Raw genomic sequence first — 19,611 nt, forward strand, 5'->3', positions numbered from 1 at the left:
CCTGCACGGATCAGTGGACACGGGGGCTGTTGAATTGTGTAGGTAGATCAGAGACAGATGATAGGTACAGGTACATGGATACGAGGACAGACACACGGACACCTGGGGAGCACGCCCCGTGTGCTAGGTTCATTTTACAAGTCAGAGGATCTCGAAGGACGCGTCGGGCCAGGAATGAGGAGACTGGGAATCGGTAGAAGAGTCTCGGGAGGTAACCTTTTCCACCGAGGGGCCTGTTCCTTTTTTTTTTTTTTTTTTAATATACCTTTTATTGGTTTCAGAGAGAGGAAAGGAGAGGGAGAGAGAGAAACATCAATGATGAGAGAGTCATTGATCGAGCCCGCAACCCGGGCCTGTGCCCTGACCGGGAATCGAACCCCGATCGCCTGGATCCCAGGTCCACGCGCACCCGCTGAGCCGCGCCCGGCCGGGCCTGTTCCTTTTTTAAAAAAAAGTCTAATTTGTGACCAGACGCGTCACCTCGTGACCCAGCTGCCCTGGCACAGCCCCCAGCCGTCCTGGGGACCTTGGCCATCGGAACGGTCTCCGCCCTGCAAGCTGTTGGCCGCAGGGGCCCAGGCAGCGCCCGTGGCGCGGGGCCCTCGGGGCAGACGCTGAAGCCCTCTCGCGGGCCCCGGGGGCACCTGCGGGGAACTGCCCCTGCCCCCGCCCGTTTCTCCCCTGCGGCGCAGGAGGGGGCTGAAGCCGAGCTGTCCCCAGACCGGCCGTGGGCTCTGTCCGCGGTGCTGACCGGCTGGCCCCGGAGGCCCGGGCGGGTCCCGCGCGCAGGCGGCCGCGGGGAACACCCTGGGGGGGCCCCACCCCTTCCGGAGGTCGGAGGCGGGGAGGCGATGAGGGTGTGGTAACAGACCCGCAAGTACACGGACGCGCGCGCACAGCGCGCATACAGGGTGTCCCTCGAAAAGTGTGCGCGCTGCAGAACGGAAAGGCAGCGTTTATTAAAATACATTTCGCTTCCTTTCCACTTAACAGCTGTCAGCTGTCACAGTGTACATACACTTTGGGGACACCCTGTAGTTGCCCCCGGTATCTGAAGGGGACTGGTTCCCGGACCCTCGTGGGTACCGAGGCCCCTTATAACACGGCACCTGCCTACAGCCTGCGTTTCCCGTCCCCAGGCGTAGCGCAAAGAACGGCCACCGTGTGCTCGGGTTGGGCCCCGGGCTCCGGGCTCCAGGAGGCGCACTGGCCCCCGAGGCCCCGAGGAGCGCCTGCCAGCGGCCTCCCGCGGCGGCACCGGGCGGGCCCCGGACAACGCGCGCCGGGCCCGGCCTGTCCCCCGCCCCGCCCCCCGCCCGGCCCTGTCCCCCGCCCCGCCCCGCCCCCGCCGCCGGAGCCCGTGGCAGAAGGCAACTGCCCGCCGGTCCCCTCCCTCCTCCCAGCGTAGCGCCCACGCTGGGAGCCAGCCGCCGGGGACTCGGCCTCGGGGAGCTGTGACGCCCCGCAGCGGGCCCCGAGGGGGGACCCGCGCCCCGCGCCCCCGGAGCGGGAGGGGGGAGGGGCGCGGGCTGGCGGAGGGGGCGCGGGAGCGCGCGGACCCGCACGGCCGCGGGGAGGGAGCCCCCGCCCGCGCGTCCCTGGCGTGGGCAGGGCCCCGTCGGCCGCGCCTGGGCTTTGCTTAAACAGCAGCAGTCAAGCGGCCCCAGTTCTCCCCAAGGCTGGACGCTGGTGGCCACCGCTCCGCGGCCCACAGCCCACCGCAGGTGACCTCGCCGGGTCGCTCTTCCAGGACAACAGCCCAGTCTGCGCCCAGGGTGGGTGTGGACTCACTGGGCAGCTGCCCAGCCAGCTGCCTCCGCCGGCCTGGCTCGTGGCCGGCGACGCCCCAGCCATTGCCCCGCAGGGACCCCGCCTATCCTCTGGCTCTGGCCCTCTCCCTCTCCAGCTCAAGAACCACGCCAGCAATCAGACAGTGCCATTTATTGCCCCCGCACCCATCTTCCACGCGCCCAGGCCTCGGAACAGGGAGGGACCAGTTCTCCCAGGGGCACCTCCGAACGGGGCTGGTTCTGCTCCCACACTCCGGCACCCCCGTACCCAGGACGGGAGGCGGGCTTGGGCAAGAGGAAGGGTGGGACCCACGGGGGAGGAGAAAAACAACGGTGATGGGGTCGGGTGGGTGCGATTAAAAGAAAATTCTAAAAGGGAAAAGGGCCCCTCTTCCCCTTCCCTCTGGGCCCCCCTCTAAATGGAAGGGCCCGATGGCTCTCGACTCCGTGCCACCCCCCGACGGTGGGGAAGAGAAAGTGGGGAAATGGTCTTTCGCTCGTGGGCTCGTCGCCTCTTGGTCTCGAGTTCACACCGTCTACCTCGGACTCCGCCGGGACCTACAGGGGCGGGCAGGTCCGCCGAGGGCGCGGGGAGGGCGCGGCGCGGCGGGCACCCCCGGCGCCCTCCCTAGGCCACCGCGGGACAGGCGGCTGCGGGAAGGCGGTCGCTGCGGTCTGGGCCCCCTCGGTCCATTCCTCCCCGGGCCTCCGGGTCCTGCGCCATCGCTCCCGCCGAGCCCGAGGGGCCCCGCCCCCCCGGGCCCCCCACCCCTACCGGGCCTCCCCGCCGCGGCACTCGCTGCACCGGCCGCCGGCCGCCTCGTCCTCGCGGTCCTCGTCGTCCGCGCCCGACCGGTAGTAGTTCTGTCCGCAGCGGGTGCAGACCGCGGGCGCGCCCACGGCGTGGACCTTCTTGTGCCTGCGCAGCGCCGCGCCCTGCACGAAGCCCTCGCCGCACTCCACGCAGATGTGCGCGGGCTCCTCGGCCGCCCCGAGCCCGTCCTCGTGCTGCGCGCGCTGGTGCGCCAGGAGCCCGGCCGCTTGCCCGAAGCCCTGCCCGCACTCCAGGCACACGTAGGGCTTGGGGGCGGGCGCGCGCCGCGAGCGGGGCCCCGGCGCCTTGGCCCCCGCGCCCTCCCCCGCGGCGGCCGCCGCCGCCCCCTCCCCCGGCGCGCCCACCACGATGATGCCGTCGCCGTCGCCCACGGGGATGGCGATCTCGCCATCTGCCGCCGCCGCCGCCTCCGGAGCCTTGGCCCGGCGCACGCTGGCCGCCAGCACCTTGGCCGCGACCCCGGGCCCCGACAGCTCCGGGTGCAGCCGCAGGTGGCGCGCCAGGCTCTTGGGCTGGCTGAAGCCGCGGCCGCAGCGCGGGCACACGAAGGGCTTGAGGCCGCTGTGCGAGCGCCGGTGCTTGGCCAGGCTCTTGCTCTGCGTGAAGCTGCGGCCGCAGTCGGGGCAGGCGTAGGGCTTCTCGCCCGTGTGGATGCGCTGGTGCTGCATGAGGTTGGAGCTCCAGCTGAAGCGCTTGCCGCACTCGGAGCAGGCGTAGGGCTTCTCGCCCGTGTGGATGCGCCGGTGCTGCACCAGGTGCGAGCTCTGCGAGAAGGTCTTGCCGCAGTCGGCGCAGGCGTTGGGCCGCTCGCCCGTGTGCGTGCGCTGGTGCCGCGTCAGCTTGGACCAGTGGCTGAAGCTCTTGCCGCACTCGTTGCAGATGTAGGGGGCGGGCGGCCGCGGCCGGGGCGGGGGCCCGGGTGGGGGCGCCGCCTGGGGCGGGGACAGCTTGGTGGGGGGCCAGGTGGGGACGTCGTCGTCATCCATGATTAGGATGTCCACTGGAAGGCAAGAGGGCGGAGGGAGAGTCAGAGACCGCGCTCCGCATGGGAAACCCGCTCCCCTCTGCGGGCCCCTCGGGCTGCCCTGGCTCGGGGCGTGGCGGTGCGCCCCTCTGCACAAACCTGACCCCGGAGGAGTCCCACCCGTCTGCACCCCTAACCCCCCACTTTCCTCAGAACCCATCAGCCCTGCCATTTCACTAAACATTCCTGTCACTGCCTGTGCCTCCCAACTTCTACGCTGTCTGGCGCACCCAGGAGATGCCCGGGACACAGCAGGGACACCAGGCTGGGCAGGGGTTCTCAAGAGGAGAGCTCACTGAGGGGGGCGGCAGTGACCCTGGCCCGGGACCCTGAAGGTGCAGCAGCGGGAGGGACAGCGTCTCGGGTGGAGGATGACAGCCAGCAGGGGAGGCCTGGGCTCCGCTGACCCTCACCTAACGCAGCCACTATCACGGGCGTCCTCACTTGGGTCCCTGGCTTTGTGGGTCCTGTGTGCCCAGTGGGGCCTTGGTCTTGCTGAGGACACCCCCATGGACAGGCTGCCCAGCAGCCTCTCACATTTAGACCAGCCTGGCCCTGAGCGGTCTCCAGGGGTACACGAGCCAGTCTCCTGCCCAGCTCTGCCGCCCAGACGAGCCTGTGTGCCTGCCACTTCTGCTCCCCCAGCAGCTGGGCCTCAGCCAGTCAGAGGGCGATGGGGGCGCCTCACCCCCGGCTCCACTGTGGCTCTTAGCACCCCAGTGCAGCACAGCCCTTACCCCTGCGAGGCTGCCCAGGGCGCACCCTGGCGCCACCACCGTGCCCAGAGGGCACAGAGTACTGCAGTGCCGTCCCCAAGACCATGCCGGCGACATGCAGAGGGGGAAGGCTGATGCACCAAGGACACTAGCGTCACAGGTGTGCAGCCGCTGGTTTGTCCCCTCCAACTCTACTTGGGGGATCCCAGGGACACCTTCGCACCTAAGGCACATTATGTTGTGAGCGTGGCCCAGGGGAGATGGGTTTGTCATGCGGTGCTGTGTTTCATGTGGGGCGTGGGGGCCCAGGGCTCAGGCATGGCATCCTAGGTGACCTCGCAGGATTCTAAAGTGCTCTGACCGTGACAGAGCTGACGGGGACATCAGTGTTCCATCCCCTGCAGGTGATGCCATCTTTCTAGCTGGAAGAGCTCCTGCCTCAAAGTCAGGATCTTCTGTATTTGGATTCATTTTCTGGATCGCGTCTCTGAATGCCTGTAGCTAGGGCCCGAGACAGGCCTGGATGGCTCTGCTGCCCCACCGCTACCAACCCATGCCCCTCACATCCCACCCTGAGAAGTCCAGGCTGGGGCCACTGGGACAAGGGGCCCGGGCCAGCAGGTCAAGAAGCCAGCCGGCCCTGGGCCGTGGGTGTGCCTCCTTACAATCACAGGTTTGCTGTCTCCAAACCCCAGCACCTCTGCTCAAAGTCTGACCAGGAGGGTGAGAATTCCGTGAGGTACCCAGCCAGCCTGGGGGGGCTGGTGCATAGCTCAGGGCAGGTGGGAAGAGCTCAGGGCCCTGGCTGCTGAGAACAGCACCAGCCCAGGAATCTGGACACCCTTCCCACCAATGTTCAAACCCAGGAGAAAATACGATCTCCGAGGTTCCCCAAACGCCCTGGGTAATTGGATCTCATCTGAAAGAAAACCGAGACCTTAGTGCTTTTCCGTCTCAGCCACTGAGGAGCAGAGTGCCTGAGCGGCGTGGTCACTGCCGGTCACAGCCAACAGTGGGCAAGGGGACTGGCTGTGTGTACAGAGGACCATCTGGGGAACTTTATTTCGGTGCCACACAAGTAAACACGCAGCTGGGGGGTGCAGCCCCAGAAGTGACCCCATAAATGATGTCGGGCCTTGACACAGAAGAGCACATATTGCAGAGCCACCACACCAGAACCGAGGTGGCCAGGGCCTGCCCCAAGTAACAGACAGCGTCCCCTCTGCTCAAGACGCCTTGCCATGGGGGGGCGGGGTTCAGACTTCTGGGGACAGAGGGCTGAAAACTTTTCTTCAGGCCCCTCATCCTGAAGCCCAGCCTCCTCCTCCCAGCTGAGGCCCCACCACCCATCCCACGGTCTCCAAGGACACAGCCTGCAGAGCCACTGGCCTTGGGGAGGGAGGCTCTGGCCCACAACGGCCTGGGAAAAGGTTGCCCATAGCTCCTGAGCTGCTGGCCACCTCCACCAAAGGGCAACGTCCCCTGGACTCAGCGTCCTTCCCCGTGACAGCTACAGTCAGCTCCCCAGCACTCCGGAGCCCATGTGACGCCGGTCTCCATGAGGAGGATGCTGGTGCTGCCAGTCAGTCCCCTCTATTCCTCACCAGAAAGCCCCAAGCAAGGGGTTGAGCCTGAATAAGCCAGTCTTGGTGACTCTGAGGCCACCTCCCTGCCAGTGAGACCCAGCTGGGGGCTGATGGAGGGAGAGCCAGAGGCCCCGCCTCCCTGCTCCAGCCCTTCCCTCCCTTCCTGTCCTTCTGCCTTCGGTGGTTTCCTAGGAAGGTGGAAGGGGCGATGGCTGGACGGAGGCGCCATCTCAGGATGGCACAGAGGAGGCCCTCAGGGCCCCAGGTGTCCGTGGCTCAGGGAGCAATGGCTGAATTGACCACCCTGAACCTCCCATCTCCAACCAGATGCCCCAGACCATTCAATGTCCTTTTGATAGGAGCCACTACTGGGTGGGTTCCCTGGGCAGCTGAGAGGGTCCCCATGGGTCCGGCCATGCTGCCCTGTGTCCTTCCTCAAGCTCTCCACGGGGCCTTTGCTCCAAGCTGGCCACCGCCCTCTGCACCGTCACCGCATCTCCTTCCTCGGCAAGGCCTGTGCGGACAGACGGGCCTCTCCAGGGAGGCGCTCCGCGGGAATCCCGTCTGTGACCTCGTGCTGGGCACCGTGCGGGCGACCGCGGGCCAGGCGAGCAGCGCAGGTGGGCACCGCTCCGCAGGAGCCAGGGCCTGGCCTCCACTTCCAGAGGCGCGGCTGGGGCGCTGCGGGGCCGACCGGCCTCGTGCGGGACGAGTCCGGGCCGGGTCTGGGCCGGGTCTGGGCCGGGCGGCACGCCCGCTTCCTGCGAGGGGCTGCGGCTGCGCCCGGGCCCGGCTCGGGGAGCTCGGGGGTGAAGTGACGGGCGCCTGGGTTTACCTGAAATACCGCAGGCAGCGCAGCCACCACGCCGGGGCAGCGGGAGCCGCCGCGCTGCTCGCCTGCGGCTGGCGGGGCCGGGCGGGGCCGAGCGGGACCGAGTGGGGCCGAGCGGGGACCGAGCGGGGCCGAGCGGGGCCGAGCGGGGCCGAGCGGGGCCGAGTGGGGCCGAGTGGGGCCGAGTGGGGCCGAGTGGGGCCGAGTGGGGCCGAGCGGGACCGACCGGGTCCTCACGCAGCGCTCGCGTGAACCGCCCGCAGCGCGGGCTTCGGCGCCGGTGTGTAAACGCGGAGCCCAAGGACGAGGCGGGAGGGGCGCGGCCGGGTACCGGGAGGGGGCCGCGCCGCCCCGGCCTCCTCTCCCGCGGGTCGCGCGCATGGGAGCAGGAGGGGCGGCGGCCTCACCCTGGCCCTCGAGGCCGGGCCCGGACTGACCGGCCGGTGGGCACAGGGGCCGCACGCCAGCGCCCGCGCTACGGATAAAGTTTTATCGGTGCCCGGCCACGCCCCCTCCCGCAAGGGCAGCGGCTGCTTCCGCTACCGCTACCGGGCAGGCCCGCAAAGCCGGAAGTGCTTCCGCTCGGGCGCTTTACGGCGGCTTTGCGACCGGGTGGGGCGGCGGCGGGGCGCGTGGCACCGGCTGCAGCGTGGCACCGGGCGGGACCGTCCGCCACAGGCGCGAGCGCCGGGCCAGGGAACACAGCTTCCACCGAGGGGTGAGTTTATTCAGCCCGAACGATGCTTTTATTAAGTGACAGCCGTTTCCGAACCTAGTGAGGGCTTTCAGACGCCCCCTCTGCCCCCGCGCCCCGTAGGCCCGAGCCCTCCTCTGCGGCCTGTCACCCCCACGCGCTACCTCTGGCCGCCAGCACTTGGGTTTCCTACCTCAGAGAACCGAGCCCCCCCAGAGAAGAGGCAGGGCGCCCGGGACGGTGGGGGAGCAGGGGTAACCCCTAACGAGGGGCAGTGAGGTGGCCCCACGGGCCCCAGGGACGGCAGCTGGCAGGAAACGGAGACGCCACCCAGCCCGAGAGGAGGCCTGGCCGAGGCCGGGTTAATGGCGCCCGGGCCCCTGGCGGAAGCAGGGGTGATCCCAGAGACAGGAGAGAGGCCAGGGGGCCAGGGGGAAGGCGCGAGGTCAGCTGGCAACTGCCGGAGGCCACCTCACCTGGATTTTCGTGACTGGCCATCTGCTGGTCCTCGGAATCCAGCGGCCCCGGAGACCAGGCCTCTTCCCGCAGCTCCATGTGTGGGTCCCTGTTAGAAGGGATGAGACAGGACAGTTTACAGGGTGCCAGACAGACAGCCCGGGAGGGCAGGTTCGTCTCAGGTCCCATCAGTGCTTGAGCTCCTAGAGCCCAGCACGGCCCTGCAGACAGAGGGACGGTGGAGAAACGGCCCCCTTGTCCCCACTGGACAGGGGAGCAACCGGGCTGCGGCCACCCAGGACCACTGGCGCACCCGTGACAGCCCCACGTGCAGACCTGGGGACACGCAGCCCCAGCCCTTCCCCGCATTTTCATGCAGACCCCCGCAGGAGCGTGGCCATGACCGGCAGGAAGAGGGTCGGGAGGTCTGGAAGGGTAGAGGCCTGAAGAAGCGGGTGCAGAGGCCCGGGCAGACCCGGGCCGGCGCGAAAGTGCGCAGATTCTCCCGCGGGGCACGCAGGCCAGGTGGGGACTGGGGAGTCGCTTGAAATGCGGGTCCCTGGGAGGAGGGCACCCTGAGGACTGTTTACAGATGCGGGAGGGACTGAGACGCGGCAAGGACCCCTCGCGGGCAGCAGCCTTGTCAGGGCCTCGAGACCACTCGGTGCCCGGCTCAGCCGCAGTGACTCGGGCGACGTCCGGACGCGAGGGAGACGCGCCCCCTGCAGCAACCTTCCCGGGGGCTGTGGGACAGCCCCTCCCTAGGGACGGAGACCATGGGCGCGGGGCACCTGCAACGTGGCTTCCGGGGCGGGTGAGTGCCGAGCGCCAGGCAGCCATTGACCAGTGACCCGGCTCCTCTAGCTCATGAGGGGAAAACCTATCCTCAGAAAACGCTTCTTTACCAAAAAAAGTTCATCACAGCAGATTCAGAGCAGGGGAAACTGGGGAGAACCAGTGTGCTGGGGGGCAGCGTACGTCACATGGACACGCCCACCGTGTCACTGCCTACGAAACCAGAGTATGGCTGTCCCTGCCCCTAACAGGAAGAGCGATTGCAGCTTTTTAAAATCTTCCTTTCCCAACTTTTTTACGATAATGGGTAATGCTTCTGTGGTAAAGGGAGACTACAAGTTGGGGGTTTTTGTGATGGACCCAAGGACTGCGCACCATACGGGACAGTCAGGGGTGCTGAGGGGCAAAGCAGGTCACTCCCGGTAAACACGGGCACCGCACAGGGGCCCTCACCCAGGGCGCTGGGACCCCACAGCAGCTGTGGAAAACGGTCTGGCCGGTCCTCAGAGGGGAAGCAGTCACCAGATGACCATCCACCTCCACTTCTGGTGTGCCCCAGAAATAAAGCACATGTCCACTCAGAGACCTGTGCGCCAATGTTCTCCCAGCGCTGCTCATAACAGCAGCCAAAATCAGAGACGACTCACAGGCTGGGTGAGAGGCAGCCACAAAGGGCCACACAGAAATGTTCAGAGAGGCTGCGGGGCTGGTTTCTGGAGTGACGGCTGCTCACTGAGTGAACGTATGAACGACAGTGAATTGCACACACTGACAGGTGAATTTTACAGCATGATTACAGCTCAGTTAAAAAGTGGATTGACTTTAAACAATGGTCCCGCCCTCTGTTTACACCATAAACATGAAGTTGTGTAAAAAGAGTGAGAAAGACACCAAGCACTGTGGTGGAGGTGGGTCGGGAGAGGCTGCTCCTCTGCTTTCTCCATCCAGACTTGTCATGTGCAGCAATAGAGAGGGACTTTCCAGCCCGAGCCTCCAGTTGGGGCCTGGCTCCTGCAGCAAGGGCATCACAGGGTTGCAGGGAGCAAGTCCCATCCTCGTCAGTCCAGGGAACCTGCAGGCTTTGGGGCAGCCCCGGCCTAAGCAGCCGGGATGGTGGTCCTTCTGTCTGCAGCATTCAAGGTGTTGGCTGCCTAAGATCCCTGTGCATTCAGCAGGTGCTTACTGGCGGCCAGGAACCCCACTGCCAGGACACAACCGAAGGAAATCAACGTGGAAACAGTTTCTGTGGTGGGGAAAGCTGGGAAGATGGCGAGGAGGGAAGGAAGCAGGAGGGCTGGTCTTGAGAAAGAGTCGGTCCAAAACAGTCCACTTGGCGGGTTTATCTTGACTTCAAGGCCACAGCGGTACAAGGAGCACTCAACCCCCTTCTTCCCTGAGCTGGAGATGAAGTTCCCCCGCCCCACCCTGGGAAAGTGCCCTCTCAGTGCAGGAGGAAGAAAGTTATCTCTAGACACCAGGAGTCAGGCAGAGGGCGAAATCTGTACAAACATGTTCAAGAACTTCTTCTCCTTCCGTGTCCCAGGGAGGCAGTCACCTGCTCCTGTCGTCATCTGCACAAGCCCTCCCTTGGGCCTGGTCACCTCTATGGTCTTTCGGTCATGGAAATACAGTTCTTCGGCTTGTCTGTCATCTGAGTCCATCTCACCCAGAAGCTCTAAGAGCCTAAGAGGGCAGAGGATAACCTTGCCACCCCTACAGACGGGTGGAAAAGCCTCTGGGACAAATGGAATGGGTGTGGGCAGCACAGGAGGCAGGCCAGCCCACCTAGACTCTGCCCTCCAGCTAAGAATGGTTCTGCCTATACATTTCAGTGATGTGCTCACACTGGGCCTCAGCATCGGGGGAACTGCAGGTACCCAGAGCTGGGTGTGAGCACCAGGTAGGTGCTAGCAGCGAGGGTCCTGGGGAGCATCAAGGGGGGAATTCACTGCACATGACCCAGTCCTTTCTCTCCGGCTCACTCAGTCACTCAGCTGCTGAGGCCTCTGGTCCTGCCCCTTCCCATCCAGGGGCAACTGCAGAGAGGAAGAACCAGGGCTGAGGCCTGGGCAGCCTCAACCAGCTGGCAGGGCCAACAGCTCCCTGGACAAGGCCCAGGCAATTCCGAGTCAGCCTGACCATGGAATTGGACTTGTGAGGCTGAGAGGGGGCGCCCACCCTGCCTCGACCTCCCCAGCTCCCCGCCAAGCTTTCAGCAGGAAGCTCAAAGCCCCGCACAGTCCTCACTCCCCACCCATCCAGTGGGGCCCTGGGGTGATCCAATTAGCACGCAGAGTTGTCAGGCCCACGGCTAGTAAGCTGTAGACAAATTATTGTTATTGTTGTTATTAGATCCCACCCACCTCCTCTGGATGCCTGCCCACCAATTACTCTGCGCTTTCTTCTGCTGCCAACCTCCTCCTCCCCGGGCAGCCAGCTTGCTGGGCTTCTCCCCTGGCAGGAAACAGCTGCCCCCCTCCTCTCCCTGCCACAGACCCTCTCATGAGCCCGCTGGCTTTCTCCCCCCTCCCTGCTTCCCCTCCTTCCCCTCCCCCTCCCCAGACCTCCCCGGCCACTCCCTAACCACTGCCCCCTCACCCTCTGGTAACCACACCCAGTGGCTATTTCTCAGCCTTGACCCCCCACTCCACAGTCACGTGCACTGGTGCTCTCCTGCCTACCTCCTCCCCTTATCCCTTCCTCCTCACACCACAGATGAACTCATCTTTGTAAGTCAGTCGTTCAAACAACCCAAGTTAAGCAGAACAAAGGATCAGAACAGCCATGTCTTCAAAGAAAACACACAGGCATGCAAAAAGATGCTCAACATCACTGCCACTGGGGACACACGTGCACCGAAACCACAGCGAAGGCCCCCGCGCACCACTGGGGTGGACACAGAAAGCACAGCAAACAGCAGGGGTAGACGAAGACATACGGACATCAGAAATTGTACACTGTGGATGGGGCCGTGGGGCCCCACGATCCGTTTCTGGGCACACCCTAGAGAAACACATCCACACAACACAGCACACATGCCCACAGCAGACAAGCGGATGGACACACTGCGGTCTGCCCACTGTGGACTTCACACAAGAGGCTGTGTGGCCTGCTGTGCCACCAGCGACCTCACAACACTGTCGGGTGAACAAGTGCTAGTCCACGGACAGGACAGGCCCAGAACAGGCAGATTATAGCTCAGAGGTTCCCAGGACCACAAGAATGCTCTGAAAGTGCTGTGGCGAGTCACCTGCCTGTGCCTGCATAGAACACCACTGGGTGCACAGGGAAGGGTGGGTGGTCCAGTCCAGGAACTGTATCTCCATTATGCTGGTTTTTTAAAGGCAGCTCAGTTAACAGCAGCCCCTGCCCAGACTCCCTCCCCAGTCATCCTACAAACACTGCCCCCTGGGACCCTCACTCTGGGCCCACCTGTTTCTCTAGAAAGCCCACCCCGTACTCCACCAGCCTGGGCCCGCTCCCCTTTCAAGGGTGAGTTCCTGTCCCCTGCCCCGTGGCCGTGCCCCACCCCATATCACATAGCAGGCCTCCTTCCTTCCCACATCCATGGGCAGAGTCTAGCACACTCTTCCTCATTTCCTTCCGCAGGGTCCGGTCTGCTGCCACACAAACTGCTGGCTCAGCAGGTCGGCCTCCGACCCTCACACCCTCCTCCGCTGCTGGTACTGAATGGCCCTGTGTGGTGGGAAGCCGGGCAACACCAGCCAGCCCCACTTCCCTTTTCTGTGAGCACTCTGCCCCTCCCTCCAGGCCCGAAACGTGGCCTGTCTCCGAAGGTGTCGTTCTGACCGCAGTCTGCAACACCCTCCAGATCTTAGCCGCCCCCTCCCCAGACTGGCCTGTGTAGATTTCCACCCTTCTAGAGTGAGCTAGGAGACTACACATCCCCGGATTGTGCCCTGTGCCTCCCCCAGGTTTCCCCTGGAGTTGACAGGAGCATCGCAGGCTCTACTCCCTTATCCCTCCCTCTCCCTTGATTAGGTGCCTCTCAAAGCCCATCATTGCTTTACTCCTCCCACCTCTCACATCTCGACCACCTGGCCTCCCAGACTCAGACTCACACCCTCCATGCCAGTCACCACCACCCCCAAGTCCTCCACAGCCTCCCCAGGGGCCCAGGACAGAAAAGGAGTGAGGTCAGTGTTAGACATGAGCAGAGCAAGGAAGATGGGTCAGGTACAGACACTTACCAGGGAAGAAAGTCACGGATGCCTAGCAAGGGGCAAAACTGGGAAAACAAGAACCTTGTCCCCAGGGTAACCTATCCTCCCCTAGTTTATCACTGGTCATGGGGTTTAGACCCACCCCCAACCCCACCCCCCGCCCGAGCATTTCCTCCCTAAAGATAACATCTAGGCCTCAGTGGCATCTCAGCTCCAGGCCCAGAAAAAGCAGCAAAACCAGACCAGTGGCACCACAGTGGCTGCCTCAGGGCCATAGACATTGACTAATGACCCTCTGCCCTGGCATTGACCAATCAGCGGAGACCACGACCCTGAAAGAGCACACCTGGAAAGCTGAATATTCTATGGAGACACTCCCTGGAGACCTCCCCTAAGATTTCCACCTGCAAGAAAGAGATAAATATGCTCAGGACAAAGGACCCAGGGAGCACACCAGCCCCATCTCCTTCCGCCCTTCTTCCTTCCTAGGAGACCCCACAACCAGGGGAGCAATGGGCAGCAGCAGCTTGTCCCCGGCTTACCCCTGACCCTGTCTCCAAGGCCCCCTCTTCTCTGACTCCTCAGTGGCCAGAGCAGCCCAGCCTGGGCTCTCCTGTCCCCTCTTCTACGCTCTTCCTTGTCTCACTGTCCCACAAATATTTTGCTGCCACCATGGACCCAACGCCCTCTGACTGAGTGCTGTGTAGTCTTTCCCTCTGGATTTCCCCATCCCCTTTCCTTAAATAAATTCCATTTTTCTTTATTCACCACCTGAGATGGCAAATATTTAGCCTGCAGGCGCACCACTGACCTTAACCTTTCAGTCAGGGTGCACACGTGTGGCCCGTCACCACTCCCACTTTCTGTAGAGAGAGAAGTTTCCAGAACTCCTAGAACCTTGACCTATCATGGCGGCAGGCCCACCTGGGAGTGGCAGGGAGCACAACCCTGGCCACCTGCCACCATTCAGCATTTCCAGATTCTTGAATGTTGGTAACTGAAAATTGTTTAACAAACAAAAATACTCCTCAGGCCAAAAAAAAAAAAAAGATCTGGCAAATCGCGCAATCAGGCCACCAACCCAGCCTCTGTCCCCTGGGTGGGTGTGCTCTCCCATCCTGGCCTTTCTTGCAGGCACTTCCAGATTTGCTGCTAGGGCCCCATGAAAATAACACCTCCCCTAGGAAGCCTTCCCAGACTTGTCACTTCTCTCAGCTTAACTGTTCTCTGAAAGAGTAGAATGCATTCATCAAGCACAGGCTGGATCACAGACCCCAGGCTCGGGGTGCTGTAGGCACAAAATTCTGACCCCACAACCACCCAGAGACGAGAAGACAAGCATTCGGGGCAAGCTGCCCAGGTCAGGCTCCGCCCCCCACCCTCCACATGACCTTGGCATCAGGATCAATGGGACGATGTATGTGAGGTACCCACTGAGCCAGGTGCTTAGTAAGGGCCTAGCAGCACTGACTGGGGTGACCTGAGCCTCAAGGCCACGGCTCAGACAAGCTCAGTGGCCAATGTCACAGCCAGAGCAGTAGGGCTGGTACTTGACAGGTCAGCCAGACTCCAAGGCACCTCCTGTCCCTCTCCCTTAGGACACTGGCACTTGTTCCCTGTACCTCCCATTATTAAGGATGAGTCTTGCATCCCTGGGGCGGGCCCCCCACCCCAGCCGAACTAGCTCCCAGCACAGACCCCGGACACAGCAGTCTCAGGAATCCGACACTCTGACTGGCCTGGGCTCAGAGGCCAGACCACGCCTGATGCCTCTCTGGGTCCCCAGCATCACCCATTACGAGGGCACAGAGGACTCCCCTTCTGCGCGCGAGAGAAGCCAGTGTTCTGTGAGCCCAACAGCCAGGCACTGACAGAACTGGGAAACCCCCAGCTCTCTGTGCTCCTGCAACAGGGCTGCTTACACTGGTGGTGTGACAACCCCAACGCCCCCTCCCACCTGTGTCCTGGCCACCTGTGAAAGTCACACCTGAAATAAGGGGCTGGGTCTCCAAATCCCCTGAACCAGCTGGCAGCCCAGCCCAATGACTGACACCTAAAGGCGTCAGAACAGCAGCCTGTCTCTCCAGACCCCAACCTTGGCCAAAAGAAATGTCGAGGCAACGGCATCACAGTGAAGGCCAAGCTCTGGAACCACAGCAGCCCCATGATCCAATGCTGTGTGGGTCTGGGCTTGGACCCAGTACTCCTACCATGGGGGACCACCTCCATCCCGGTTCTCTGAGGGCTGTGACAGTGAGTGAGCACCAGGAACAGAGTGGGCATGTGTCCAGTGCTCAGGAAGCAAGTGTGCTCACATCTGCAGTCTACCCTCAGCAGGAGACCCCAGGCAGCGTCCAGGAGGAACGAGTGAGGTTAGGAGGCCATGACAGCCAACAACCCTGGCAGCCAGGCAGTCACTGGAGGCCATGGCCAGATCTTTTCCACTTGCCCGAGAGTCCAGGGTTCTCTTGGTCAATTCCTGCCCTTGGAGACTCAGGACAATCCGCCTCCCTGGATATCCTCCCTGACCAGTGAGGCAAGGCAGTGAGATGCTAGGAAAATTCCTTGGCAAGTGGAATGGGGAAACTGAGCCAGGTGGCCGATTCAAACTGGCCCCATCCAGCACTCCCACTCCTGCCTCCTTCTCCCTGGCACAACCACTCCCTTAAGCATTAAGCCCTCAGGACAACGAGGTTCTGGTCAGCATTAAATAATCTCAGGAACAAAGCCTCAGGTCTGTTGACCACAGAGACAGAATTTCAGTCAAACTAGAGATAACACCTAAGCCTCAGTTGTGTTTCAGCTCCAGGCCCAGAAAAGAAGCAAGGCCAGAAGAAGAGACACCATGGCTGACTTCAGGACCAGATGCAATGACCAATAACCCCCTGCCCTGGTGTTGGCCAATCAGTAGAGACCACAACCCTGAAAAAGCACACCTGGAAAGTTAATGAATATTCTATTGAAATCCTCCCAAGTCCTCCCCTAAAATTCCTGCCTTTAGGGATCCAGCATGCCCTCACCTTTCCTCCCTTCTTTCCTAAGGCATGTATCTTTGCTTTCTTTCTCCACGGGCCATTATTTCAACTCTGTAACTTGTTTCCTGAGTCCACACAGCCCAGCTGGCTCAATTCTTCTGCCTCTGTGATTTTCTTTCTAAAGGGCCAAGGCAGCCATGTCTAGGCTCACTCCCATTGCTGTTATCTTACCTCTTCTGTCCTAAGCCCTTCCTTTGTTTCACTGTCCCCACTCTAATAAATGTACTCTCAAAATCACCTGTACTTGTGTTGTGAAATCTTTCCTTTACAAAGTCAAGAACTGAAAGTCAAGAACCGAGAGCTCACTTCAGCATACCCCTGCCCCATAGCTCCAGGAGCTATTCTGCATACCCCCAACCACTCTGCCTGGTGCTTGTGTGTGTCTCCCCACATGCCTCTGAGCTGCTCCAGGACAGGACTGCTGCCCAGCACCACCCAGCCCTGGGTCTGGCCCATGGGAACCTCAAGAAATGTGTGCCAACTGACCTCTGCCACCCCAGAGCAGGCAGCTGTGCCCATGCACCCAGCACAGGGTGGGCATGTGTGGCAGCCTGACCAACAAGGCTTATCCAATGAAGAGTGAGCTGTGCTCTCCACCTTAGGGTATGAAGAGGAAACAGCCTGGAAAAGAGGAAGTGACAGGTCCAAGGTCACGGGGCTGGAGAAAGGGAGCGGAAGGCAACCTAGGAATGCCAGGCTTCAGAGCCCTTTCCACACACTCTACACCCACTTCTCTTGCTGTAAAAAGAAAGCATACCAAGGTCAATGCTATTATTTCCATCTTGTTTTATCCGGCAGAAACCCAAATTAGTTACCTAAATTCACAAAGGTCTGAGTGTGGGGCTGGGATTCAAACCCAGGTCCTCTGACCCCAGAGCAAGGGCCAGCATCGTGATAAACCTTTCTGTTGTGGACAGGGTGAGGGTGGGGGTGGGGATTAGCTCTGGAAGGCTTCCAGAAGGAAAAGGCAAAGACGTGAGATAACACCTGAAGGAATCTGATCTGAATGTTCTCCAGAGCTAAGGCCGAGGGGACGGCAACAGAGGCAGCAGTGAAGGCCAGCTGCACTCAGCAAAGCGGCTTACAGACTTAGGGAGGAGATAAGCCAGGATCAACAGCACCTGTGCTTCCCTGCTAGTCCAGCTCTGCCTCCCAGCTGGGTCCTCAGCATTGCCCAACCTGGGGCCTGGCACCAGGAAACGCAGAAAAACCCCAGCCAAGTCACTCCCTTCCTAAAACGCTGACCGCCTGCTGGACTGGGCTGGGCTGGTTGCCCTCCCTGGGCTCCCACGGGCCCTGGACCTCTCCATTAGGGCTCTGGTTAGCGGGTGGGGGCTCTGTGTCCAGGTTTCCATCTCTGTTCCAGGACCTGTGTCCACACTCGCTGCGGGCTCTCAATCCTGTGGGTCACTTTTCCCTTTGATCACGCCATCCTGAGCTTGCAGGACCCCGCGGGTCCGAGGGCCACTCAACTCCATGAACTGGGGTGTCCCCTTTTGTGGCCGGCAGCGGAGAATACAGGATCCGGGAGGCCTCTAGGGTCGCCAGCGAGCCCGGCCACAGTCTTCGCCCAGCACCGCGGGGCCACACGGGGCCTGACCTTGGCCCAGCCGCTCCCCCCGGGCGTATGCAAGTTCTGCCCCCGCCCGCGCGGGACCAATGAATGAGCCTCCGCCGGCCGGAACGCCCGTAATTACCGCCCGAATCAAAGGCAGCACGCGGCCCGCCAGGGCAGCGACGGGCCCCGGCGCTTTGAAAAGGGGAAGGAGTGGGGGTCAGGCTTCCGGTCAGGCAGGCTCGGCCCGCGTGGCCCTCACCCCCACCGGGGCCTCAACTTCCCCCCGGAGTCGCCACCACTTCCGGCCACTACCCGCCAGGCAGGATAGGGGGACGCAGCGACCCCGGCCCGGGCCGAGCCCCGAGGCAGAGCCCCCAGCGCTGCGCACGCGCGCTCCTCGCGGCGCGCTCCCTGTCCCGCGCGGCCGCGCACGCGCACTCCCCGCCCCGCACGCGCTCGCCCGCGGCCCTCCCGCGCGCCCCCGCCCGCCCCGCCCCGCCCTGCCGGCCACGCGCCCTCACGCCCCCCCAGCGGCGCGCACGCGCACTCACCGCCCAGTCGCGCTCGCCGTCCGCCTTCCCGCCCCCCGTCCGCAGTCCGGCTCCCGAGGCGCGCCCCCCGGCCCTGGTCCCACGCCCTTCGCCCCCGCGCCCTCCCCTCACCTCCTTGGTCCCGGGGCCGCCGCGCCGCACTCCTCCTCCTCTTTCCTCCCTCACGGATGGTGGCAGCGGCGGCAGCGGCGACTCAGACCCTGGGGTCAGGGGGACGGGCGCCCAGGCCGGAAGTGACCTTCCTGGCCGCTTCCGCCCGCGCCGCTCCCCCCTCCCCCCACCCCCCTCCGGCCGCCACCCCGTCCTGGCCGCTCTAGGAAGGTGAGCCCGCGACCCCCCTGGCCGCCGCCCCCCCGGCTCGATGGTGTGGAGCCGGCGTTCGGAAAATCACTTCCGGGCACGTCTAGGACGCGGGTCCTCCGGCCGCGCTCTATGGCTCCGCACGCCCAAGGGCTGCGGCCCCGCCCCCTCACAGGACCGGAGGCGCGGGCTCGGCCCGTTAGGCGGAGACTTCCGGTGTCTAGGGAGGTGCCCCCCTCCCCCACACCCCGGGAGCCGGGCCCTCGCGCCTGCGCAGTGCCCTCCCGCGCCGGCCGCGGGCGCCAGGTGTGCAGAGTGGCCAGGGCCGCTCGTGCCGCCCCGGGTCCTCCAGTCGTCTCTATCATCGTAACCCCTTCCCTGCCGACGCTCCTCGCAGTGACCGGCGCCCGCGTGCTGCAGGGGACTGTCCTCTGCGGCCCTGGCGCTTTCGATACTGGACAGAGCGTGCGGGCCTCAGGTGTCTCCCTCTCAGCCCGTTTCCCCCTACCGGGAGTAATGGCACAGTGTTCGCGCCCCAGGGCTTTGCCAGCCTGAGGGCCTAGTAATAACCTCTCATCTGTTACCACTTTGCAGATAAGGAGGGACTGAGCGGCCCGGGCACCTGCAGAATGTCACAGGCCCAGAAGGCAGAGCCCGGGCTCGAACTCGGGAGCCTGGCGGCCCGTTCGCACAGCTTTCTGAAGTTACTGTTTGCGCCGGAGCGTCCTTGCAGGTGGTCCCTGCCCTGCTCCGGGCTTGGCCGGCGCGCCCCTGAGGCCCGATGACCCCTTACAGTCGCCAAGCGCGGGAGCCGGGAAGGGGGCGTCCAGCTGAGCCGGTTACAGCAAAGCGGGGGCGCCCCCGGGTCCCCGCGTCCCCGCGCGCGGAGCCCTCGCTGGAAACGGGCTGACTGGCATTGCTCCTGAGCGTTGTTTCTGTCCCCGCGTCTCTGCACCCCCGGTTCTCAGCATCAATCGTAAGATGTGCCTTGAGGAGTTAATAACATCTCCCAGGAGAGAGAGAGAAATAAAAAGCAGGACTCGCTGCGTCCTCACATGGGGGAAGGGGCGAGGGCTTTCTCGGGCCTTTTATAAGGACCCCAGTCCCATTCAAGAAAGCTGGGTGCTCATGACCTGGCCACCTCCCCCAGGGCCCCGTCTGCGATCACCATCACCTGGGCCATTGGGATTGCAACGTGCATTTGGGGGGGATATGCCCTAGCCCAGTTGGTTAGAGCATCGTCCCAATACACCAA

At 63.3% G+C, this 19,611-nt stretch overlaps 1 protein-coding gene across 1 annotated transcript; it reads right to left on the bottom strand.

Moving 5' to 3' along the window:
• Nucleotides 1-1,925: 1,925 nt before the first annotated feature.
• Nucleotides 1,926-18,306, bottom strand: ZNF787 (zinc finger protein 787). The gene is made up of 3 exons (XM_081117747.1): nt 18,168-18,306; nt 7,954-8,042; nt 1,926-3,625 (listed from the first exon to the last, which is right to left on the bottom strand). The coding sequence occupies exons 2-3, from the start codon at nt 8,030-8,032 to the stop codon at nt 2,562-2,564; spliced, it is 1,143 nt and encodes a 380-aa protein (XP_080973873.1). The 5' UTR covers nt 8,033-8,042; nt 18,168-18,306; the 3' UTR covers nt 1,926-2,561.
• Nucleotides 18,307-19,611: the final 1,305 nt, after the last annotated feature.

Source organism: Miniopterus schreibersii, assembly GCF_964146895.1.
Source record: "Miniopterus schreibersii genome assembly, chromosome: 18".
Classification (NCBI taxonomy): domain Eukaryota; kingdom Metazoa; phylum Chordata; class Mammalia; order Chiroptera; family Miniopteridae; genus Miniopterus; species Miniopterus schreibersii.

Excerpts from the sequence above, each read along its gene's own strand:
- ZNF787 (XM_081117747.1), bottom strand. The coding sequence starts at position 8,032 with ATGGAGCTGCGGGAAGAGGCCTGGTCTCCGGGGCCGCTGGATTCCGAG. Across the intron at positions 3,626-7,953 it reads GGCCAGTCACGAAAATCCAG|TGGACATCCTAATCATGGAT; the intron begins GTGAGGTGGCCT and ends CTTGCCTTCCAG.